The sequence below is a fragment of the Podarcis tiliguerta genome (assembly GCF_965153285.1).
Source record: "Podarcis tiliguerta genome assembly, chromosome: 2".
Lineage (NCBI taxonomy): Eukaryota > Metazoa > Chordata > Lepidosauria > Squamata > Lacertidae > Podarcis > Podarcis tiliguerta.
This window is the reverse complement of record NC_139535.1, coordinates 85,406,329-85,431,135: the sequence shown is the minus strand read 5'-3', so window position 1 is coordinate 85,431,135 and position 24,807 is coordinate 85,406,329. Positions and strand designations below refer to the sequence as shown.

At 40.6% G+C, this 24,807-nt stretch overlaps 2 protein-coding genes across 9 annotated transcripts in view; one reads left to right on the top strand and one right to left on the bottom strand.

The window, feature by feature from the left end:
* GLP2R (glucagon like peptide 2 receptor) overlaps positions 1-7,302 on the top strand; it is a 35,435-nt gene extending 28,133 nt beyond the window's left edge. For all 5 annotated transcript variants that reach the window (XM_083428482.1, XM_083428485.1, XM_083428481.1 and 2 more), the window contains 4 exons: positions 462-550; positions 2,202-2,340; positions 3,687-3,728; positions 5,091-7,302. In XM_083428482.1, the coding sequence (XP_083284608.1) occupies positions 462-550; positions 2,202-2,340; positions 3,687-3,728; positions 5,091-5,429 (609 nt within the window). In that variant the 3' untranslated portion in view covers positions 5,430-7,302. The remainder of the gene's footprint in view (positions 1-461; positions 551-2,201; positions 2,341-3,686; positions 3,729-5,090) is intronic.
* Positions 7,303-14,420: 7,118 nt separating this feature from the next.
* Positions 14,421-24,807, bottom strand: part of GAS7 (growth arrest specific 7) — a 129,270-nt gene continuing 118,883 nt past the window's right edge. For 3 of the 4 annotated variants that reach the window (XM_083428488.1, XM_083428490.1, XM_083428489.1), the window contains exons 12-14: positions 24,674-24,753; positions 24,068-24,166; positions 22,965-23,701 (exon numbers count right to left, since the gene is read on the bottom strand). In XM_083428488.1, the coding sequence (XP_083284614.1) occupies positions 23,588-23,701; positions 24,068-24,166; positions 24,674-24,753 (293 nt within the window). In that variant the 3' untranslated portion in view covers positions 22,965-23,587. Of the gene's footprint in view, positions 20,380-20,494; positions 23,702-24,067; positions 24,167-24,673; positions 24,754-24,807 lie in introns of those variants that run through there. The other variant, XM_083428487.1, reaches the window with a different exon arrangement.

The following is a 24,807-nucleotide window of genomic DNA, read 5'->3' as shown; positions in this document are numbered from 1 at the left end:
TACATGAGAGCATGTAAACATGGATGCAGGTATTATGTGTGTGTGACACATAAGATATTGGCAAGGGTACTTGTCCTTGGTGTTCTTTGCCACCTGTTACTGATGCTCCCTGTTCCAGCAACCATTAATAAAGATCAAAAGTATCTTGGATCAAAAGCCTGACCTAAAGAAAGGGGTGGGGACAGAATGAACTAAGAGAAATGGCAGGAAAAATTGTCTAAATGTGATGGGTAGAAAATCTCTAGAAACAATGTCTTCACACATTAAGAGGCTGCAATACTAAATATATTTACCTCAGAGTAAGCTCAACTGAATTCAATAGGACTTACTTCTGAGTAAACATGGTTAAGATTGTGCTGTGAATTGTTGCTTGTGGTTAATTTCTTGTGATTGCCCCATTGCTAGCCAAATAATGTTCATTGCATTTACTGAAACTAACCAAGAGGTGTGTTTCTTTGAAGGTTAACTTCTGCATCTTTCTAAAAATTGTGAAGCTGCTACTTTCCAAACTTAAAGCCCAGCAAATGAGCTTTCGTGATTATAAATTCAGGTAAATATTACATTCTCAGATTTGTACTTATCTACTTAGCCTTCTACAGTACCTTTTAAACTGGAAGAAGAATCCACTGATTATGTTCCAGTTCATTCTAACCAAGAATTTCCTGCATATCTATTTTTCTTTGTTACATGTGCTGGAGAGAGAGGTTTGGACGAGATTCTAACTATCTTGGCAGAGTTGCACAATGGCTGATTGCACCAGGCACTTTTATGCTTGGTTACATCTTACCATGGACAGCCTCATCCACCTTTAAACAAACATTCACTAGGAACATACTTAGGCTAGAATATATCACAGTCATATTGTTTTGCACATAGGTGAATATTTTACTTACAAAGTTTCAATAGTAGTCAGAGAACATGTCTCTATTGTTATAAGTTGGGAGGCAGACCCTTCACAATCTCTACAATCAGTGAAGGGTTAGAATTTGAGCAAACTCATAAATTCATGACTTTAGCAAGGGCTGGAAACAATACCAGCTAGCTTTCTTATGAGCCCAGCCTGGCAGTGGCTTGCTGGGGTTGGTCACTGAAGAAACAAAAGGCTGATAAGCGCCTAGTTTGTTTAATAATGGTAAACTCACTCAGACAATAAATCTGTGTCTGGGCTGTACCACTTCAGGTTAATTGTCATCTCAAAACAACCGCAACATACTTATGCCCATAAGGTGAAAAGGTTAAGGCTAATGACACTTTAAAGACTAGCAAGTTAGTTTACTATGACATAAGATTTTATGGATAACAATCTGCTTCTTCAGAAGAATGAAGTGTTATCCTGAGTTACAGGTACTTACCTACATGTCTGGAGGACAGGGACTGTAAGCAGTGAAGTCAGAAGGAAATGAAATTCAGCAAAGTACAGTCTATGATAATTACCACTAAGGTAAAGGGACCCCTGACCATTAGGTCCAGTCATGTCCGACTCTGGGGCTGCGGCACTCATCTTGCTTTACTGGCCGAGGGAGCCGGTGTACAGCTTCCGGGTCATGTGGCCAGCATGACTAAGCTGCTTCTGGTGAACCAGAGCAGCGCACGGAAATGCTGTTTACCTTCCCGCTGGATGTGCTTTCGAACTGCTAGGTTGGCAGGAGCAGGGACCGAGCAACGGGAGCTCACCCCATCGCGGGGATTTGAACCGCCGACCTTCTTATCGGCAAGTCCTAGGCTCTGTGGTTTAACCCACAGAGCCACCTGCGTTCCGGTAGTTACCGGTAGTTAGCGGTAATACAGATACATAATACAGTTTAAAAGCCTTTGTTCCAATTCAGTCCACAAGTGACAACATTTAACTTCTTGATAAAATCGTAATTCAACAATGTCATGTTGCTGGAGGTTTGACGAAAATCCTTAAATATATCCTTAATTACAGGAGTGGGGAAACTGGCCTTCCACATGTTGTTTTTCCATAATCCCTGACAATTGGCCATACTGGCTGGTATTGATGGGAGACAAACAACATTGGTAGGACCACAGATTCACCACCCCTGTGTTAAAATATCAATATCTATGTATGAGGTTTGATCATTCTAATGCTAGCACCAAACAAACAGAAGTGAGTGGATAATGTCATGATTCCATTGCGATTTCTTGATGCAGTTTATCTCTAGGATTGAATTCATTCTTATGGTTATTTTTATTTTTAGACTGGCAAGATCAACCCTTGTGTTAATACCATTGCTTGGGATTCATGAGATTGTCTTTAACTTCATTGTGGATGAAAGAATTGATGGTCTTTCCAGGCACATAAAAGTCTTCATTCAGCTGACCCTGGGCTCCTTTCAAGTAAGTTCTTGTGCTGGAAGGGGCATTATTGATTACCACTAATTAATAAAAAAGGGCATTAATTGATATATATGATGAAAAGAAAAGAAATAATGATCTTCATACTAAAACCATAGATAGAGCAGAGAGCAAAAAATCTTCAAACAAAAAGACAACATAGGGTTGAATATTACAACTATTGTAATATAATGCTTATTTACCCGAGAAAGCTCCAAATTGCTTGTGTATAACTTTTAGACATCTAGAGTCACATCAGTAAACCATGGTTGCTGGAAATATTAGCGAATGAGGGAGGGACAGAGCACTTTTTGATATATGGTTCTCAAGAAGAACTCTGTGGAAAATGTTCTTGAATATAAATAGCTGGTAAGGGTTTGCAAACGAATGCTGGAAAATTTGGGGAACAGACTATGTAATTCGATGAGTTAGCTGAGGAAATAGCAATTCAGGAAACAACTTTCAGAATAGCAAGCATTAGAAATTAAAAATGGTCATCACTCTTAAGACATGTGGTATACCATATTCTGTACTAGTCTACAAATGCATTAAAGAACTTTGCAGCTAGTTCATTAACTATTAAATACAAATTCAGATTTGCTTGGGGATTTGTTGGTCCCAAAGAATGAGACATTTGGACTAAATAAAGAGTTGCCATTAGTTCCATTTTTTAATGGGGAATTATGCAGTGTCTTTCAATCTTCATATATAAATCTGCCTGAGGAGAAATGCTTTGAGTCTTAGATGTCCTTAAATTCTTGCCAGCAGGAACCAGGTGCAAGAAGTCAGATGTATATCAGTCCAATGTGCATGTTTCTTGCACTACTACCTTTTTAGCATGTCAATACTAAGTGGGGTTGGGGGGTCAGCTACTGAGCTTTTGGAAAACTGGCTAAATTTGATACTGCTCTTACAAGGTCTCAAAAACACATCCTTGGGAGGGTTAAGTTCACAAGCTATACATGTAATTTTGCCCTAAACTTCAGTTGCAATATTTCCTGCACAACCTAATGCGAAATGCACAGATTAGGTCAAAGTGATATATTTCGTGGGACCAACCTTAGTGGTTTAAAATTGCAAGCCTGACATTTCCTCGAGCAAAATTGTTCTAAGAAAAATAGAACAGAGTTTTGGGTACTGGTGCCTCATCACATGATACCTGAGAGATAAAGGTGATTTTTGAGCAAGGGGAAGTTAGTTGTGTTAATGTTCAATTTAGCAGCATGATGACTCAGGTTTCAGGTGTTTTCTAGGAACAATATTCTGTGATTGCATAAGCTTGTAGTTGAATTGTACCTTGGCAAATTTCATCCAGATCTAATTTACCTTCTCTCTCTTTTCCCTTCCAGGGTTTCTTTGTAGCACTTTTATACTGTTTTTCTAATGGAGAGGTAAAATATCCTTCTTGACCTTCATTTCTAACCATTTGTTTCTCTTGGAAGATGTTGCAGAACAGACTGACTGGTGCAGCTTGCACTTTGTCCTGTGTGATGTTCTTGGTGGTCACCTGGCGTTTTATATCAGTTAGTATATATTGAAGAGTTATTCAGTTTTCCATTGTGTTCCTTGCAGTAGTTGGAGATATCACGCAAGGAACACGGCCCCTTTCAGGCTGCTCCTTGAAACAGCAATATAGGGTACCTACTTGTAAACAGATCAGCTTGCAATAAGCTGCCCATGCATGCCAGGCAAAAGGCCAGGATGCTGCCCTTGTGCCTCTAATTATGAGGAGGGGCACCAACCTGCCCTGATGTGCAACAGATTGGAGTAGAGCTGAGCCCAAATGGAAGGGGGAACATTCCATTACATGAAGGTTTTCATTCTCCAGGAAGTGTTCTCCTCCCCTCTTCACTGAGGGCAGGGAGCAGAAACTGGTAGGAAGGAAGGATGGCAGAAAGATATGTGGAGAATGGGAGGCAGCAGCATAAACAGGGTGATATTCACAATATTCAGCTGCTGCACTGTAAAAAACATGAAGTCATTTAAATAGCAACTATTCATAAGTGCCTGTGTACGCTGTCCAAGAACAGTGGTACCTCTGGTTACGTACTTAAATTGTTCCGGAGGTCCGTTCTTAACCTGAAACTGTTCTTAACCTGAAGCACCACTTTAGCTAATGGGGCCTCCTGCTGCCGCCACGCGATTTCTGTTCTCATCCTGAAGCAATGTTCTTAACCCGAGATACTATTTCTGGGTTAGCGGAGTCTGTAACCTGAAGCGTATGTAACCTGAAGCGTATGTAACCCGAGGTACCACTGTATTGTGATAACATCAATGAGAAACCTGCTCTCTGTACAAAATGCACACAGAGTTCTGTGGGAACACATCAGGACAGTAAGGGGAAAGGTGTAAAGTAGATCGGGACCTCTTGAAAGGGGCATTAGGAGCAGGTGTACTGTGCTAAACACTGCAGAGAGGCCTAAGATTGTACTTTGTGCTGCAGGTCTCAGAGTAATTACTTGAGCAGTCAGGACTTCTGCCTGTTGGGTAGGTGTGGGGAATGAACTCTAACTTCCACCATCCCTTGCCATTGGCCATGCTTGCTTGGGCTGATGGGAGTTGGAGTTCTGCAATACCTGAAGACCCAAAGATTCCCTACTCTTGCTGTAGGGTAACCTAGCCACAGCATACCTGAACTAAGAAATTCCAGGCTTATCTGAAAGGACAGAAGCCCTGGGATGGGTCAAGGAAGCATTTATACTACATGCTGCAATCCATCTCAACTGTTCTGTTTGCTTTCCTTCCTTTTCCAGGTAAAAGCTGAACTGCGCAAGAAATGGTCCCATTTCTTGCTGGCATCCCCCTTTGTCTGCATGCCATGCTTTCTCGGAAAGAACATCAAGCACCTGGGGAGATGTTCCAAGAAAGAGCATTCGAACAATAATTGCTTCTCCCTGGAGGTGACTCAGCCTCAGAGCACACAAGTGGCAAAGCAGAGGACAGGCGGCAAAGCGGAGCTAAGCTTCGCATTAAAGCATATTCCCAGAGCAAGCCTCTCAGACAGCAGTGAAGGAGAAGTCACAATGGGGGAGACGACCGAGGAAGTCTTCGAAGAAAGCGAGATTTCGATTTGTAACAAAAGTAAAAATTGAGATACCTGATTAGATCAATGAGGGATCTTGCATCATGTGCCATGTGGGAACCGCTGGAAGTAGGGGCGGGGGAGCCCGTGAAAGAAAAAAATGGTGAAAATAGCTTCTTAGCATTTTCCTCCAGGTTGACTCTTCCCAGGTAATTCCCCCCCCCCCCTGACAAAATTAAAGTCAGCCAAGCCTGGTAACTGCATGAAAATGGCTTCTCCTTGGTCCTACAAGAACCAGATATAAAATCAGGAATAAAAGGAATAGACTGAGCCCCTTGAAAGAGCCTGCTGTTTCTCTTATGTTTCCCAACATTGACTGCCACTATTGGAGCCATCAATCTGATCCCATGGGATTGCTCTGCAGCGTCTCAGAAAGGACAACCATTGCTTTTGTGATACTGCTAAACAAGAAGCTGAATTCCAACAATGACTAAATGAACAGGATTGACATTTAGGAACGTGTGGGATTGTATATATTTATAAGCACATTTTCCAAGCTTTGCTGTAAAAATTATGAAATGCTGAAACGGACTTGTTTTTAGGGCACAGCTGCTAATGCTTCTTTTAATACATGTAATATACAAAGTTGTGGTTCTTTCTTCCATTATCCTACCAACAGACCTGCAAGAGGAGTCATTATTTCTTCCACTTTGCAAATTTATTTTAAACATCTTTATACCGCCTCTTAACAGGGAGAAAACTGATATGACTGGAGATGAAAAATCTAAGAAGCTTCAAAGTCACCAGATTGGGGGGGGGGGAATGGGAGGGAAGCGGGGGCAACATTACCCAAATGCATCTATTTGTCAAACAGCCAAACAGTATGGTGTGATTTACAAATTTAGGATGAGTTAATGAGAGAACAAGTGAATAGGTAAGCAAGCAGAAAAGGGCCAAGCTAGAATTTGCAACCAGATCCATGTAACATTTTTTTCAATATAGCATTTTTATTTAAGAAGAAGCAGCCTGGGGAGTGAGGTGGAGGACCAAATGGGTGGTGTGCTTGCTCCTTTTACCACCAGCCATGCCTTTCCTCAGAATTCCACCAAGCTGCTTTTCTCCCCATGGAGGGGGTAGCCCTAGGGTAACCCTAGGTCCACCAGAAGCTGCTTCACACCGTCTTGAAACCACAAGCAACTGCTAAGCTATGTACCCACACAGCTCCAGGCCTGCTGTGTTACCTGTTGTCATTTTTATTTCACAAGCTGTTGATCTTACATGTATTTCCACAGACTTAAAAATGGGAAGCTGCCAAATTGTTTTCCTTCCTTATATATTGTACCCACTGTGAAATCCAAAGGCTTGTTTTGTCACGTGTAATTAGTTCTTAATTTATGTGCTGCTTAATGTAAGCAGCAGTATACAAGTATATTTTTAAAAAACAGTGATCAAATCCATACATAACTTTGAAAGGCAAGTGTTCTCTGCAATCCCTCCTGCTGAGTCTCAGGAGGTGGCCACACCTATAGAGATGAGCCATTTTCCAAAATATATATGTAGATAATAATAATCCTGAAGTAAATAAAACTCCAAGACCTTATCAAGCAAGTTATAGATCAGCTAAAGCTATCACTCAAGAAACCTGGTTGATATACTGTCCATGTCCTTGAGAGCGATAATGTGGCTTGGTAAAATGCCATTCATTCTAGACAGTGCTTCTTGACAGTGGATTTTTGCAGCCATTTGCCAATTCTTCTTTTAAGACTAGTCATCTTTCAAAGTATATTATATGGTACGTATCCAGACTTCTTGCATGAGGGTTGCTATTATTTCCTCGTAAGATGTTCTATGTTTTCAAATGTTTTGTAGGATTCCATTGACACAAAGACCCTGCCATTTATGTCTCTTTAGCTCTTTTTTAAAAAAAAATTCAGCTGGCTTAACCTGTCTTCCTGTCTTTAATGGCTCCTGCAGTTCTTTCCTAGTCTCCAGGTCTTGGTAGGGAATAACACTGTGTCATTGAATGAGATGAACCTAAAATGGCCACCCAGTTACAAACACTGCTGGATGCAATCCAGGGAAAGTTATACTCAGATCCTACTGAAATTAATGGAACTTCTTTCCATATAATTGCACTTACACTTATGCAGCCTACATGCTAGAAAACATCAATTCCTCTGAGACCAGCCTGAGCACTCTGGGATTCATCGCTCTGTTGACGTGCTGAATTAATGTTTACACAAAGGAAGTTGGAGAATGCCCAGCACGTCCCTGTTCCATATCATTATGCTGGTCAGACAACTCCCCAGATAATAAGCAAAACTTTTCCTTTTACTCTAGGAGGGAATGAGTGGTTTGTACACAAAGCCCTCTGGCACACAGCTTTTGTAAGAACACACTAAATAGGCAGGCAGTAATATTACCCAATGGACTATTACTTATGACTCTGTGTAGACATGAAGGTTGCAATGCGCTTTAATTATCACCTGAGAGAGACAGAATAGGTAAAGATGGAATCAATTCTTATGTTAAGATGAAAACATTGAAACCAAGAAAGTTTTTCCGTATATCCAAGGGGTGGAAACTTTATTTTTTAAAAATGAAAGTTCCTTTTTTAAAAATGAAAGTTGAATGCCAATCAAAGTTTATGACTTCAAAACAATCTTACGGATTTAGGCCTGGTTCATATGTTACATTAAGCCAAGTCATGGTTTAGTACGAATGTGCAAGCGTGACGTCTCCCAGAAAAGAGATTGCAACCACTTTGCTCCTCTCTGCTCATTTTGCTAATGCACCATGCTAATGACTTGATGTGGCGTTGTACTAACCTGGCCCGATGGTTTAGCTCTCTTCAAACTAATCATGACTGCTAAGCTTATTAAGGAATCTTTGGTGAGAGGAACTTTACTAAAAGCTTTTTAAAAGTCTAAGTGCACAATTTATACCAGGCACTTGTATAAATATACCAAAATCTTGAAGAACTTTAAAAGGTTTGTGAGACAGGACTTACTTTGGAGAGGCCATGTTGATTCTTCTTCAGCGGGACTTCCTATTCTATATGCTTGATGATTTTATATTGAATCATGCTTTCCACCAGTTTTCCTCAAACAGATGTAAGCTAAGAGCTTTAAATTTCCTGGAAACCTTTTAAAAAATTGGTGTTATATTGGCTACTGCCCATTCTTCTATTATGGATTCTGATGCAAGTTACTTATTTTTGTTAGAAGATAGTTCTCGCAAATATATATATAAAACGTTTTATCTTCACAGCCTCTTATATACACTCTTATATACCATTTTATTTTACATAACAAAAACCAACAGGGACTTTAAAAGTAAACAATGCCTCCAGGCATTGTGTTTGGAGGTATTTTGTGTGGGGTTTTGGAAACTGTGGAGGTAGAGGTGAGACAGTCGCCCACCTTTAGGAAAAGTAATAAAATGGCATTAAAAGGGTTTAGCTATTCAGTTACAGGCTGAAGCACCAGATTATTATCTTGTAGAATATTGAAACATAATCCATAGAAGGGAATAATACGAGAACTGGAGTCAGGGTCACTGACCTCACAGGTCTGATTAGAGGGGTTTTCTGTTGAATTGTCAAATCAATGTATAAATTAAAACATGTGGAATTTTTTTGAAACGGAGATCATTATTTGAAAAGTAGACAGCAGATGCAGAAGATGAAAAGGAAACTGACAAAACCGTGCCAGTCTGATTAGAATATAGAATATGTGAGTGATGGGATAAAGGGAAAGTGTATTATTTTGAACCTCCAACAAGCATTTTACAATGTCTCTCATCAAGGCTCCTGAGTAAGCTTGGTGGTCATAGAATAAAAGTATGAGGCTTCTTATGGGTTAGTAATTGGCTAAAGAATGGAAGGCAGGAGCAGGGGGATAGTTCTCAATGAAGGCAAGAAAACAATAGCTGATTATCAGTACTGCATCTGGCAGGGCCAGCCCAATACTTTTTGGTACCTGAGGCAAAACCCAAAATGGCGTCCCTCCTTGGAAGAAGGGGTGATTGCAGATTTACATCAGGAACATGGGGGAAATCAAGATCAATCTGGTGCTATTCAGCTTGCTCATAAACAAGTCTGTGATGACCAGGGAGAAAGTTATGGATGACATCAAATTATTCAGGATGGGGGAAACCAAAACAGACTACAAAAGGCTCCAAGAGGGACTTTCCAAACTAGGTAAATGTAGGGGCAGGAGGCAAATAAGATTTAACGCAAACAAGTTTCAAAGATGGGTAAATTGATTAGCAAAAAATTCAAGACAAGCAAAAGGAAGTACACAATGTAAAGTTCATCTATGGCGTTCACTGCTATGAGATGGGATGGCAAGCAGCTTAGATGGCTTTAAAAGAGATTAGACAAATTCATAGAGACCAAGGCTATCAATGTCTGACAGTCATGCTGGCTAAGTGGAACATCCATCTTCAGCAGCACTGCGGCATGTCATAAAATGCTAGTTGTTGGGGGAGGAAGGTAACTCTCTCTCTCTCTCTCTCTCTGTCTCTCTCTCTCTCTCTGTGTGTGTGTGTATGTGTGTGTGTTGTGGGCCTGAGGGAGGCATCCGCTTGGTCACAGAGGTAAACAAGTGCTGTAATATGGGAGTCAGAAAATGGGTATCTTCCAACTCTCATCAGCTGCAGCCACTATAGCCTATAGTGGAGCTGTACTCCAATAATTGGGGGGGGGGGCACAGATCCCCTGCTCCTGCTGTACTAGATAGATGATTGTGCTGATTCCATAGGGACTGGGGTTGAAGTCCAACAATCTGCAGAGGGTCACAAGTTCCACACTGCTACTTTAGCAGAAGCTGTTAGACTCTCTGGCGAGCTGCATTTTTGCTTTCTCATGCATCTGTAATCTTTTCCTGTTTATTGGGAGGGGTTGGAGTTGGGAAATCAAGTGACCTTATATAATCAAATCCAAGAGGCCAGGTGAAAATAATATTTTGGGCTACTTCAACTGATTGCAGACTGTACGGTAGGAAAGAACTGCAACTGTATAAATCAGCAGTTTTAATCTTTGAAACTGCTGTTATTTATCCATGAACTAGACTGATGATGTTTATCTTGTTAGAGCGAGGGCTCCACCTATCCAAATCAAACAACCATCCATCTCATTCATTTTTCAAGAAAATAAAATGCTGCACTCATTTTTCTTTATATCATCCCATAGCAGATATATCCTTTAAGGAAACAGGTACAAAACCAGCATATAACAGTCTCATTTTGCATTCTATGTATGGCCAGAATTTTAGGGCGAGAAAGATTGTAGTGTCCTCTTTACTCTGACTCATGGACTAGATACAATCTGCCCCAAGAACACTTTAGGTCTTTAAAATTGCTCTTTCGTACTCAGAGCAAGAAGGGGGGGGGGGAACAACCTTGATTTTATTTGCTTTGCATATCACCTGCAAGACTTCACAAAAGATGAATTTCCCACATGGAAGTGACTTCTGTATAGAAAACTGAATGAAGTGCCATATATTGTTGTCATACAGGTCTTCACACAATGACCTTTATGAAACAGTACCATGGTCTTATGGAATGCAGCCCATTTTACAGCCCCAGATCCACTCAACTCTGGTTCCTTTCTATGATATATGTAACTCTTCCAAGAGCATACATTCATGCTATCATAGGATACCACCAAAAAGGACTTCCATGGCAGGCCAAGAGACATAACAACTGAATCCATGTAGGTAAAGCCACCATAGATACCAAATATCATACCTAAGGTAAAAGCTTTCCCATGCAACGTATTACTTCAGAAAACTATTTATTATTGTTATTTGTATTATTAAGTGTAAAAACACTTGCAAAACAAAGTGCTGTAAAATAAAAGATAATTCCTGCATAAAACTGAAATATCAGACAAATTCTAAATTCAGGATTTGAAAATTTCCCAGAGCCAATTGATGGCTCAGGAACCAAGACAACATTTTGCAAACCATATTCACGTTTTTTAAAAAGTTCGAATTGATCTAATTGATCAACAATCTTCTAAGCAGATGCCAATAGAGTCTGCTGACTTTTACTGCCTAGTTTGATTAATTCAGACTGCAAAGATAAAAAATCAGCACATAAAACTCAAAATTGCCTCCTTTTGCGCTCTGCGTAACCTCAGGGATCTCCTCTTCTCATATGAACCAGCCTGGACCATGTGGCTGCATGTGAAGAGACATAGTATTTTATCTTTGACTGGGACATGGTCTCTAGGATGCTTTTGGCACCTCAAGTCTATCATTGCTATGAGGCTGCTACAATCAACATGAGGTCACCAAGGCCAAACAAGTAAACAAATTATACTAGAAGGAGTAATTTAGGCATCCTTCCACAAACAATTCCTTAAAAGTAAGAGGCATAATCTATCTCTAATGCCAAAATCAAGTCATGGATCTGTAAACAGAGTTACAATTTATACTGAATCTTCAGAAGATGGAGCATTTGGTTTGCAAAGTTAGAAAACAGGGCACAAATAGCCAAACTGAAGTTAGAAGTGCATACCTTAAATGACATGCATGGAAAAAGTAAAATTATTACAAACAGAAAGAAGTGTTGTCTAATTCCACAGGAATCTGCAACTTTGGTATAAACATACTGAAAGGGCTGTTTTTAAAGAAATATAAAAGCTGTCCCAGTGTACAACAGTAAATGAAAGAAGGTTTTACTCAGTACTGGTGAGGGTGAGAAGAGCATTTGCAATTACTTCTAGTAATGCCGTATATCGAGGATGATTCAAACTGGAGAACATGAATGCAGAAGAGTAATACTTTAGACATGTTTTGAATTCTCCTTTGTAACACTCAGAAGAGAAGCAGAGCAACCCAATATTGCAATTGCTAAAATTATCTACCTCAGATTATTGGAAGCTTCTGGAAACATCTGTGTAGCAAATGTTTGCTGGTTGCTCTGTTGATGTAGCAGCAGCTCTATGTACAATTGCCTGGGGTCCTAGAAGTGGCCAGTGGATCTCTGGGCCCCTTAGAAAGTTTGAACCATGGGCCAGTGCCCCACTTGTCCCGCCCCCCCCCCCGCCGGCCTGTACTCTGGAGTCTAGTTCTAAAACAGTATCTGTGACTGACCTTCAACCGTCCCAATTCCAGTGTGGCAAATTAAGCTGCTCTTTGTCATCCTGCCTTTTTAGCTGACCAGTTTAATAGCAAATCCTATCAGGAAGCTGTGGATGGCTTTCTGCACCTTAGGGACCAGTCTTCCCCTAGTAAATGTCTCCTACCCAGCCATATCCTCAATTAGAATTCACCACATGAGTCTTGGCCATTGCAAAATGAGTTCTCCGTCCCCTGCTGTTGAACACTATTTAATGTGAATCGTGGTCACTACATGATGGCCCCCAACTGACACTGTGAATTGTAGCAGACAATGAAGCCACCGGGTAAGAAACTCACTGTCAGGGTACCAATCCCCTCAGCAAATATAATAATCGAAGAGCAATTACTCCCAGTTTTTGAAGGGCAGAAGACTCCTTCTTCAGACTCTCTGTTTGAGAGAATATTTGACAAAACGCAGAGGCCTCTAAGGAATTTACTTCAGAATTGCCAGTTTGGAATAATTGGCTGTAAGCTGGAGGAAGTCTCGTGTGCACGCATAGACACAGACAGACAGACAGACACACACACACACACACACAGAGAGAGAGAGAGACTTCAGCTTACCTTACATCCTTTTCTTACTGCAACTTCATAATCCATTTAATTTCAAGATAATACTCTACAGAAGCACAGCTGCTGTGTTCTTTACTGATTTGATGCCTTGTTGTTATTATTATTGTTATTATTATTAAAATTTGTATACTGTCCTATACCTGCAGGTCTCATAGTGGTTGCAACATAAAAACAGGATATGAAAACATAAAATACATAATAAAAACAAAAACAACCCAGTCCGAGAAATGTCATTCCCTGTAAAACTCAGCAGGGGGGCAGACGGTGGCAAAACTAGAATATGATGACTCTGCTGGTCATTGGCTCTGGTTCCACGTACTGTCGGTCTCCATGCTTTCCACCAGACCAGTGAATACCACTGTTTCTATGAGTAACAACTCATGTCTGAGGCAACAATCTACCCTTAAGAACTTCTGAGGTAAAGCAGAACAAGAATACCCTCTGCTCAGCCAGCCCTTGCCTTCCAGGCTGCTCTAGAAACTGCTGCTAGTTAAAACCTACCCACAGGGCTGGTTGCAGTTTTTATTCACCCCACCACCACCACCTGAAGAAACCCCAACACATTGTTAAGCAGGTGGGTCTATGGAATGCCTATTAAAATATCCAAAATATAGGTGAACTACTAGACAATGTGTACATCAAGTATAGGTGGGTTTTGCAGATGACACTGTAATGCGAAATGACACTGAAACATGTTTCTATATGAGAGGAAAAGGAAGTTTTCTTTACAGTGGATTTCTGTTTTCTGAGTTTTCTGTACAATAGTTCTCAACGCTGAGGTGGCGCCTCCCCTTGGAGCATTGTAGGCAGGGTCAAGTTTTGATGAACAAAGATGCCTTCGCAAGGAAACAGCAGTCACTTTTTAAGGTGCCAGAGATTTCAGACCAAAGGCTGTCTTTCCTTGGAGGTCTTTTTTAACCGAAGTTGGATGGCCATTTGTCAGGGATTCTTTAGCTGTGATTCCTGCACTGACATATTGGGGACCTGAGTGAAATAAAGCCTAGCTTCACCCCTGCCTTTAGGTCCCTTCCAATTCTGCAACTCTATGATTCTATGACTTATTTTGTGACACCACTGGGTCAATGTAACAGAAAAAAGGAGCTGATAGCATGCTTTGTGCTGTGTTGCAGTGTCACCACAGAAGATGGTTAAAGGGTATCGTTACAGCAATTGACTCAATAGGGTCCAAGAGGGTGTGCCTGTTCCTATTCATTGAAATACTGCCTTCTTGCATCCCGATGCATGTTAATCCTTTTCTATGTACTGATGTACATAATCATGTGGATTAATTCGAGTGTGAAGTGGTCACAGAAATCTTGCTGCTTTTTATGTGAAAATAACAGTTCTGTAACACAGCATTTAATGGACTGTACAGTTTATTTTACATGAGATGAGACAAAGCTTTTCAAGTGCATAATACAAACTTGCTAAAATAGAGGAAAGTACAAAGTTTATGGAAATGTTTGTACATAAGACGGGGGAAAATGTATAGCAAATACCTTCAACATTTAAGGGCTAGATCTGTAAATGGGGTAAATCAGTGCAACTCCAGTGATATTAACATTTAGGAGACATACCTGAACTGACAACAAGGCCCTTAAATTTTAACGAGTATTTATTTACCTCTTCAGCTGCAGTGTTTTAGTCATACAATTGCATGGGACAAAAAAGCCACATTAACAGTTTTCACAATGATTAAAGGCTCACTGCTGTTATTGATACACAGAGCTTACAGTAGAATTAAGTTTTTAAATGTCTAGTCAGCCCAAAAATCTGCAGCTAAGTATTATTACAAAGTTCAAAGCCATTACTGCTGGTAGAGGACACATTTGACTGTAAAAATTTAGAAAGTGTTTAGTAAAAGGTACAGGATAAAAAGACGAGATAAGCAATGCCATTTTTAAAAATCTCTTTTTTTAAAAAAAAAAACTGTTTTGGGGAGAGCTAGTTGCTGGCCAGATCTGCCCTCCAAATCTATTATATCTGCAAAACTGAATTGTGCACTTTCAATTTACTCATGGATGGTGAAAAGAAATACATTGTGAATTTGCTTATCCGTATAGCCTGTGATAAGCCTACAGTGTTTGGAAACGCAAGTTTTGATAACAGGGAGTGTTGCTTTCATAAGGCTACTCTGACATGGGAGACACACAGTGAATTCAGATTCACTGGGAAAATAGACAACCAAATACAGGTAACAGAAATTTCAGTGTACACCAATTTTGGAAAGGAACACAAGGATATATTTGCCAGAAATCAAAGTCAACAATCACAGTTAAGGATGTTTAAGGCTGCAATCCTATGCACATATCTTGGGAAAACTTCCTTCTGAGTAAACATGCATAAACTGCAAGCTCCATTGATTGCAACCAATTCACTTTGCTATTCATTAGATTGTAGCCACCTTCACTTCCTTGCTCTGCAATAAACATTATTGCTACTACATAGACATGATGAATTGGGTACTCAAACACTTGAAGTTAGTCTTGAGTTTTTCTGCTAACCGTATTCAATGCACATTAGGGTCAACCGATTTAAAAATATTGACAGAGTGAAATTACTACTGTCTACAAACCCCAAACATCCAAAAGGTTCATTACAATTTCCATTAAAAGCATCCTCTTCACTTGCAATGCTTATGTAACAAGAACATCGGTTTGAAACGAATGCTGCCAAACTTGGAATCGGTCTGCTTAAATGCTACTGGGCACTCACTCAAAACTTGGCACAACCTAGGGCAAAAAAGGCCCTGCACCACTTTTTCAAAGAGTGTTATGTGATTTTCCACTAGCATTAATACTGTAAAAAATTCTATATTAAAAGCGGACTATATTAAGAGTGGACTATGAGCTCAGAACTGTAAAATCTAATAATCTGAGGTGGATTTGTAATCTCTAAAATATTATTTTGCTGTTGTTTATTCAAAATGCCCAAACTGGTTGTGCTTTAGATTTACAGCAAGATCTTGCTGGAGTTTGCTTGTGATAAGAGCAGCAAAGGAAAATAACACACACACACACCCAAAAATATCCCAGATTGAGTATTTATGTCTGTTCTTTACATCCCTTCTAGATTAAAACCAATCTTATCCAAGACATTTCAACTTAATATAAGTTGGGGGGGGGTTCTATTTCTCTTCATTTCCAATTCTCTATGCTTCCAAAACATTGGCCTTCCTGCCGCCGGCCCCTCCAAATAAGGTTCTTTTTATTTTTTTATTTTTACATGGTCCAAACATTAGAATAAGAGCATTTAGCTAGATTTCAACAGTATTTGGCACCGTGGAGTGCATAAGGACTAAGAAAGTATCAGCAAGATCCGTATCTTGCTGAAATCAATGGCATACCACTGGTTTTCTGGATCACACCATAAACAAACCAAGACAGCTGAGCAGAGAACATATCATAGAAAGGAGCCACCATATCACAATGAATTATGTAGAATACACAGCAGAGGCTCAAGACAGGCTTGCTGTAAAGTAAATTTCCAAGCACTTAAAAAAAATAATTGTAGTTACCTAAATCGAATTTTTCACAAAGTATCTGTACCAATCCTGATAGCAGATGGAGGGTTTTCAGGAGGCGTAGGGACAAAACCCCAACTTGGAAATCTGACACAAATTGTTGTCTGAAATTAGACCACAGCGGAGTATTCTGAAGCATGTATGAGTGGGCACAGAATGAATGGACATCAAACTAAACATCAGGAAGACTCACTGCCATGTAAGTTGAAGTCCCAGTCATATGGGAATGTCAAGTTTTGGGGTGCAGTGTTCTTTGTTTCATACCAATTATGGGATAAAAGAACTGTTGTCTTGCTCCGCAATGAACAAAGGCCGCAAGATTCTCAAAACATCACCTTAACAGACGTACACAACCATTAGTTCTACAAACACATTGGTTGACTTGCTTATACGAAAAGTGAAGGAAACAAGAGTCACACAAAAGTCAAGCAGGAGAACCCCATGCAAGATCAGCAAAATGTAAAATACATGCAGTGCCACCTCCAGGCACAGTGTATGGTTACATAATGCTAAATGTGAGCGTGTACACTAGTCAAATTGCTGGGAACCTTTTAAGTTTTTGCCTGCCAAATGCAACTGCATGCTATGCCTTTGAGGTTAAAAAAAATCCACTGTAACACATCTTAGTTACTAGGTATTGTGATTTACGGACAGGATCTGAGAGACAACACCTTTGGTGCAAGTACTGATAGAGCACAATCAGTTCCGAGTTCATGCAACCAACGAATGTTCACTGTTGGAGACATACTGAGCTCAAGGTATTGGACTGGACAAAGTCTACTTATTTACACTATTCACATATCTTTATCCACATTATATACACAAGTACTGACACTCCTAAATCAAGGCCATATCTGCACTACAGATTTCACCCTCTCTGACAGTCGTCATTTGCTCTTCCTAGGTAAGCCTGGGAACTGTACTTCTGAGGTGACGACTAGAGAATTCGCCATAATTTCACCCAACTATATTTTCCAGGGCTCTTTGGAAGAAGATATCACTTTTAAACTAGCGCGACAACATCACTATTAGTTTCTAATGGAAATATGTACCATGTGTAGAAGCTTCCCACTCAACACTTCCCAATGAGGGATTATTTTAGATGCTTGATCCCACCTCCACAACTGTTGTTGCAGCTATGGGGGCGAAAATCCTTGCAAGATGCGTATTTTGTTATTTCCCTGCTTGATAACAAATCTGGGACATCATGGATACATCTGTGCTACACTTCCCTATGCCCCACTGTATCGTATAGTAATAGCCTAGTCAGCCTCTAAATTCTATAGGTCTGCTGAATTAATTTGTAAGCAAAAAAAAAAAAGGGGGGGGAGGGAATCAAAAGGGAGCTGATGATCGGCAACTGCCAAACAAACTTAGATCAGTTATCAGTATCCCGAGTGTCTCATGCCATGTAGCTGTGCAAGCTAAATCTACACGAAGTTTTAAGAATCGTTTTGCCCCCCCCCCGCTCCTTTCAAAATGGTTGCCTGCTCATTTCATCAGATGTTCTTTCGTCCTTGTATTCTCAGGCTCGTGCCCTTATGCTCACCTGTCACATTTCCCCCTACTCCCACCTTTTAAAGATGGAAATGTAAGCCCTTTTGTGCTCACAGCCATCCTTACGATGGCACTTCTGTGCTGTTTTCACATCAGAGCCTGGCTAATAATGGAACACTGGATCAGAATGCAGCTGTGAAGGCAGCCCAAGTAGCATTGCTAAGCAAAGCCTAGAACAAGCCTGCATTGTCTGTGACAGAAAATAGCAGAAAAATTTGCTTTCCCTTCCCATTTCACACTATACAGAGGCAGGGCAGCTGGCAAAATTCTGAACTGGATGTAGGAAAAAGTACACAACAGAACAACAGATGTATGAGAAGGAATTCAGAATTTTAATAGTGACTTCATCCTTGCTGTAGGGGAGGGAAGGGGGTGGGGAAATCAAGAATAGAAGGATGACTGTAGAGAACTTGAGCTCCTCCACAGTTCACAAAATTGAGCTTATGGACGATATACTCTGAAAGCATACGGAATAGTCCTGAATGCCTAAAAACACCAGGGCAGGCATTGAAGCAGGGATTTAGCAGATCTTGCTTAGGAGGCCTTGTGTTTATGAAAACATTGCAACCCTAATAAAACAATAATACTATAGAGTAAGCCCTACTTTACAAAGGGCTTACTTCTGAGTAAATGCATAGATTTGTTCTGTAAAAGATTACATCTAGCAGCGAGAGTAAAGCTATGTCTTAGGAACAGGTGGCATACAAAACTGGTATGTCCCTGAATAAAGTCAATGAGATTCTACAACAATTATGAAGAGACAGGTGCCCCAGCAGAACAAAGGGTGTGTGTGTGTGAAATATAGCAGCAGCAGATGGCTACACAAGGATGTCTGGCATGGAAGACAAGCACTGTGCTTAGGTTTTATTCATAAACTATGGATCATCTTTTAACTTACTGGGCTGTATTCAATTACAGCATCCCATCAGATCAAGGATTTCCAGATCGGCTTGCCAGTTGGAACAATCCCCCCCTCCCACCATGTTGTTCTGGGGGGCCCTCCTGCCTCCCAAGAACCAAATTTTGGGGGGTGCAGGAGGAGGAGATGGGGGGGAAGCCCTGCTGTAAAGGCAGGGCTTCCACTGATAGGGTTTATTAAATGAATCCCACCCATTTAGAGTAAGTGGCTTGTGGACTACAGCCAGTGAGTACCTGAGAGGGTATATAAAGAAGGACCAAGCCTTTCGTAAGGTCACCAGACCTATTACCTCATTTTCTTTTGTACTGAAAAACACAGATTTGCATCTGGATATGCTCAGAGTTCCTGTTATAGTAACTGCCCGATGGCTGTGCTTAGGAGTGTTTATTTTATTTTAAGCTGATTATCTCTTAGAACACACCTTTTCCAGAAAAGAAACTGGAGATGTTAGAAAGACATCCCGATAGAGCAATAAAACTCTCCTATGTGAAACCGGAAAACTGAACAAATCAGTTAGGACTTATTTCATATTGTTGAGTGTTGGCAAGTGTATAAGCCATGAGCACTGTGTGTTAAAATGACATTGAGATTAAGCAGCTAGAAAACAGATGCAACAAAAATAGGCTGTTCATGAATGGCAATCTAATGAAAATTCAAGTTAAATATGAACTGATATAAAAGAAGAACCTGAAGCATGAATGGCACTTGCGAACCATCTCATGACTGCAAGTCATATAACAAATGTCATTTTTTAAAATATAAAAATAGTAGGAATGTGATCAATAGCACCCAGAAAGCAAGGACATCCAGTGAGAACACTGAGATGGCACAGAGGCAATGAGGTTTTGAACTTCAATTAAAGAGAAAGAACATCACAAAATTGGTATGCTGAACTTTTTTTGTTGGTCTCCTTTTAAAAGAGCATTATCATTTGAACAGGTCTCTCCTTTTAAGTTTTGAGCCCAGAAGTTTAGATGAGAACGAAGCACAAATCATAAAGCAGTACAGCAAAGAAAGTTTCTGACGACAAGCCTGAGTAGAAACATGTTACACATAAAATGGCTGTCTGGTTATGGTGAAATGGTTGGGCGTAATGCTGTGATTGTTTCCCCCGAAAGGCTTTCTTAAGTCATGAAAAGCAACCATCCATTGCATCAGGTTATGCAGAGAACCAGAAGAACAAAGAAAGAGGCCGTTTAATCTGTTCCTTGCCAACTAATTGTCTATTCAGGATTTGCAAATCAGGGGCAAATCCCACTCTGCTTGCCCCTTCCTCTGTTTGAAGCCACCTATATCTACTTTACATGGCAAAAGAGAGCTTTAAGGAGAACAAGGAAGGAGAAATGAGGCAAATCCTGAATAGATACATGGCAAAAGAGAACAAGGAAGGAGAAATGAGGCAAATCCTGAATAGATACATGGCAAAAGAGAGCTTTAAGGAGAACAAGGAAGGAGAAATGAGGATGTTAGAGGGTAGTACTAATGGCTTGAACCTAATGGAACCGGCCACTCAAATCTTAGAACTCAATGGGTGCCACTTGGTGCAAGACAGAAATTTTAAAGTGCGAACAGGCTGTATCAGCCCTGAAGAAAAAGGTATCTGGTATATAAAAATAGCAAAACAAACAAACAAACCTAGCACAAGCACATTACCAATTACCTTATAGATCTGCCACATTATAAAAAGAGACTTCTAAATCAGTATATAATCTTTAGCAATGTCTGGGAGAGCTTGCTTTAAATGAGGCGGCTCCTCAAAGTAAAATTGGTAGAGCAGAGTGCAGTGTGATACCTCCAGACTCTGAAGAAAAAAGGAGAAAGACACCAGAAACATGGAGAGGGAGGATAAATGGGTAGGTCACTACAGAACATAGAAAAATGAGACAATTCTTATTTGGTGCAAAGCAGCAGACACACGAGAACAAAATCTGTCAGGTGCTGTTGAGTATTTATGGAGCAATGGCTTAAAATATATTTTGAGAGATGGTCTGTTATTTTTCACAATTTGTGTGGGCAGTTTCACTTATGTTGGCTGATACCTGAGAACGCACGTGAAGGAAAATGAGAGGACAAGGTCTATATCATGCAGGGAGTGACAAGTGAGAAGGCCAGGAAAAGGTAAGTGAGGGATGCTCCAGACAATGGCAAGCTGGTTGAAGGATGCACAGAATATGGAAATATGACTCTGGTTTTCAAAACAGGAAGAAGAATTGAACGGATGCCTTGGAAATCTTTTTAATGCTGGGATGTGTCCAAGTCTCAATTTCCCCACACATACCAACAGGATAAATCGTTCTTTTTGCAACCTTGATGGTCAGTTTCTTGGGGGGGAAAGATGAAATGTGTTTCCTATTAGAAACCTGATGTTACACAGAAAGAGGGGGGGAAATGATATTTCACTGGAAGTAAAGCAAGGGAAGAGTACGCAAGAATGATCAAATTAGCTGAAGTTGTGTTATAACTTATTGGGATAATTTGCTTGACAGCACCAAACAAAACAAATGTCTCCTCTCCCACCTACACCTCAACCCACTCAGGCCAAAGTGAGCTCATGGAACTCCACTTATCTGCAACACCTATCATCATTCAAAAAATAAAAACATTTATTCAGCGATTATGAGAAATCTAGTCATAGTACAGACTTAGGCATTCCAGTAAAAAGAATATTGGAATACTCAGGAAGGACATAAAGGGCTATCTGCTCCTCACATTTGCTTATGACAGCTGATCAAACAAAACACTTGGCAGTATGAGGAATGAAGAGAGATCTGATAAATTCAGAGGGGAAATATTTGTTCTGTATAAATACCAAGGCAAGACAAGGCAAGACAAATGAAGAAAAAAGAGGGACAAAGAACACCGTGGTTCTTCTCCAACAGTTCTCAACATTTGGGACCTCAGGATCAATTGGGTCCATCGTCATTCACGAAAAGAGCTGCACTTCAGAATATTAGCTTCAGAATGCATGTTTGGCAGGATTTATACAATCGTTTCTAATTTACTTGTGTTGATTTTTGGCTATCACAGCATGTTGGGAGCTACATGGAACTGTCTTCTGAAAAGATTTAACACAGACTGAATTCCTTGTTTTAAAATGGCTGCCATGATGGAGGAGTTCAGGAGCCAAAGGCCTGTTAAATCCTCCCCAAAGAGCAGGTCCCACTTGAATGTTGCTGTGGCAATTGGATAAATCCACCTTTTGGGTAACTCATGTTTGAGGTAAGACACATTAGCTAGGAAGTTCTGCCATCTATATAGTCTGTAAACTCGTAAGTTATTTGGTGGAAAGTAAAGCTCAAGCAATGCCTTAATTAATTCGATTTGGCTACAATCTTTCAAGGGAAGCATTCAAAAAGTTCTTTGAAGACTACAGCATCAGGGTCCTAATCACTGCAGCCTTATTATCTATTCTATGGAGGACATTCTTTTCTTCTGGAGAGTGCTGATAAATGTGTGCAATTCTCAGAACATTTCCTCAAGAATTGTCCCTGGCAAAGTCAAGGAGACCATGGGTGGGATTCATTGTCACGCTGTTACAAATATTCTGCCTACACAAGCATATCAGCTTGCCAGATGGAACAATCCCCCCTCCCACCGTGTTGTTTTGGGGGGCCCTCCTGCCTCTCAAGAACCAAATTTTGGGGGGTACAGGAGGAAGAGAAGGGGGGGAAGCCCTGCTGTAAAACAGAAGCCCTCCTGCAGGGCTTCCAATGATAGGAATCCCACCTATTCAGAGTAAGTGGCTTGAGGACTACAGTCAGTGAGTACCTGAGAGGGTATATAAAGAAGGACCAACCTTTTCATAAGGTCACCAGACCTATTACCTCATTTTCTTTTGTACTGAAAAAGACACAATTTTACAGATGGCCTCACAACAGCAGTCTGCAGGCATGGGAGTCAGGATTTGTTAAAAAATACATATTGTACAGGCTTTACTGTTATCCTCACAACACCCCTGTGAGGTAGGTTAGCTTTATGAATGCCATTTCATAAATTGTAAAGGGAGGACAGGAGCGTTTTCCTCAACCCCCCCCCCCTTTCCATACAATTAAGTGGCAATATTCAGGAAGATCTCACTCCTTCCAGAGTCGTGTTCAAATTCACCAGTCTCGTTTGTTTGGCAGAGGCATATTGTGTCTTAGCATTGCTGTACAAACAGAGCATCATGCAAGGGGAGTAGCATGAGATAGTCAATCACAATTGAATAGCAAAACTCTCTTTGTACCAGAAAACAACCCCTGCAGCTTATCACGAGTGCGGCAACTGCTTGGCTGCTGACAGCCCATTTTTGAAAGGAAGTATAAAGCGTGGCTTCTCAAACCTGGAATGTTCGATGTTTAAGGCAAAGCACAACAGGAAATGAAATAATGATCAAACATGACAGAAATAGTCCCTACAGGCAATAATAAATATATAAGGAAGCTGACAGCAGAACGTCTCTCTTTCCCCTACTCCTGAGGCTTTACAGAACTCTCTCGAACATGGCTGGGACAAGGAGCCCACCACTTACAGCCAGTAACAGCAGTCTATATCTCCATATCCACGGGTCTGATATTACCGGTTTTGTGTTCTTTTACCCACAGTTCCCTGTCTTTGGCTGGATCCACTTTCTGAAGCAACTGATCCACGGGTTCTACTGTCTAAAAGACACAGAAACAACAACAGTGTTACCATAAGAGCATAAGGGAATGCTTCATGAGACCCCCTAGCAAAACTGAACCACTTCCCCACCTCCTTCTCCCAGTTCTTCAGATTTGTTTCCTCACTAGGCCTTGAGCTATTCCAAGGGTACCATTTTGAAAGAAGACCAGACCACAGATATTACATCAAGGAGGCCAATGCGTTTTAATAGATCGTTTGTTTTTTCAAGTCAGCTGTGGTACTTATGCCATTGTCTACACTGGAGGGCAAGAGTTTGGCGGGCGCAGTGCAACTCTAAGGCCTTGGGTTTACAAGGGCCTGCTGAAATACTGCTTCAGAAAGGAGAAAAGGCCAAGCAGACTCACGCTTTGGTTGAACATATCTGTCTCGTGCCGCAACTGCGTATATTGACAAAGGTGCTGCCGAATCATCTCCACTCTCTCCACCTCTAGCCTTTCAAGCTCCTGAAAGGAAACAATAAAAGATTTTCATTAAAAGATGGGGGATAAGGCAGTATACTTGAACATCAAATGAAAGGTGAGATTGCTTTATGTGAACCACCTAGAATTTCTTAGTGACTAAGAACTTCACTTTTGTTCTCTAAAGAATCCATCCAAAACAAGAGCATGGATCAAACAAGAGCTGAAGCAGATGAGGGCTTTACCTGCTACCACAGCTCCTACTATGAATACCCAATCGATAGTCTCTGTAATGAGCCCTCTCAGAATGCAGGGGCCACTGTAACAGTGCACAGACCAGAAAAACTGTTGCATACACAATGTATGCTGAATTTGCCAAGATTGCTTTTTAAGGTTTAATGTTTTGCTATGCTTTTATATATGCTGGAAGCCGCCCAGAGTTGGACCTGAGAATGTTGTGGCAAGATCAGGCATGGGCTGAACTTTTGATAACGTTTACCAGATGGGCACTTATCACTGAAGCATAACATGGAGAGACCCTACATGACATACCAGAGAGGTGGTCACCATTTCTTCAAACCACTTTGACTGGGCTTGATTATACAGATCCACACAGCGCATGAGGTCATCTCCTGCAACACACAAAGCAAAGCAAAGAACAGTGAGTAACTTTTTTTTTTTGCAAG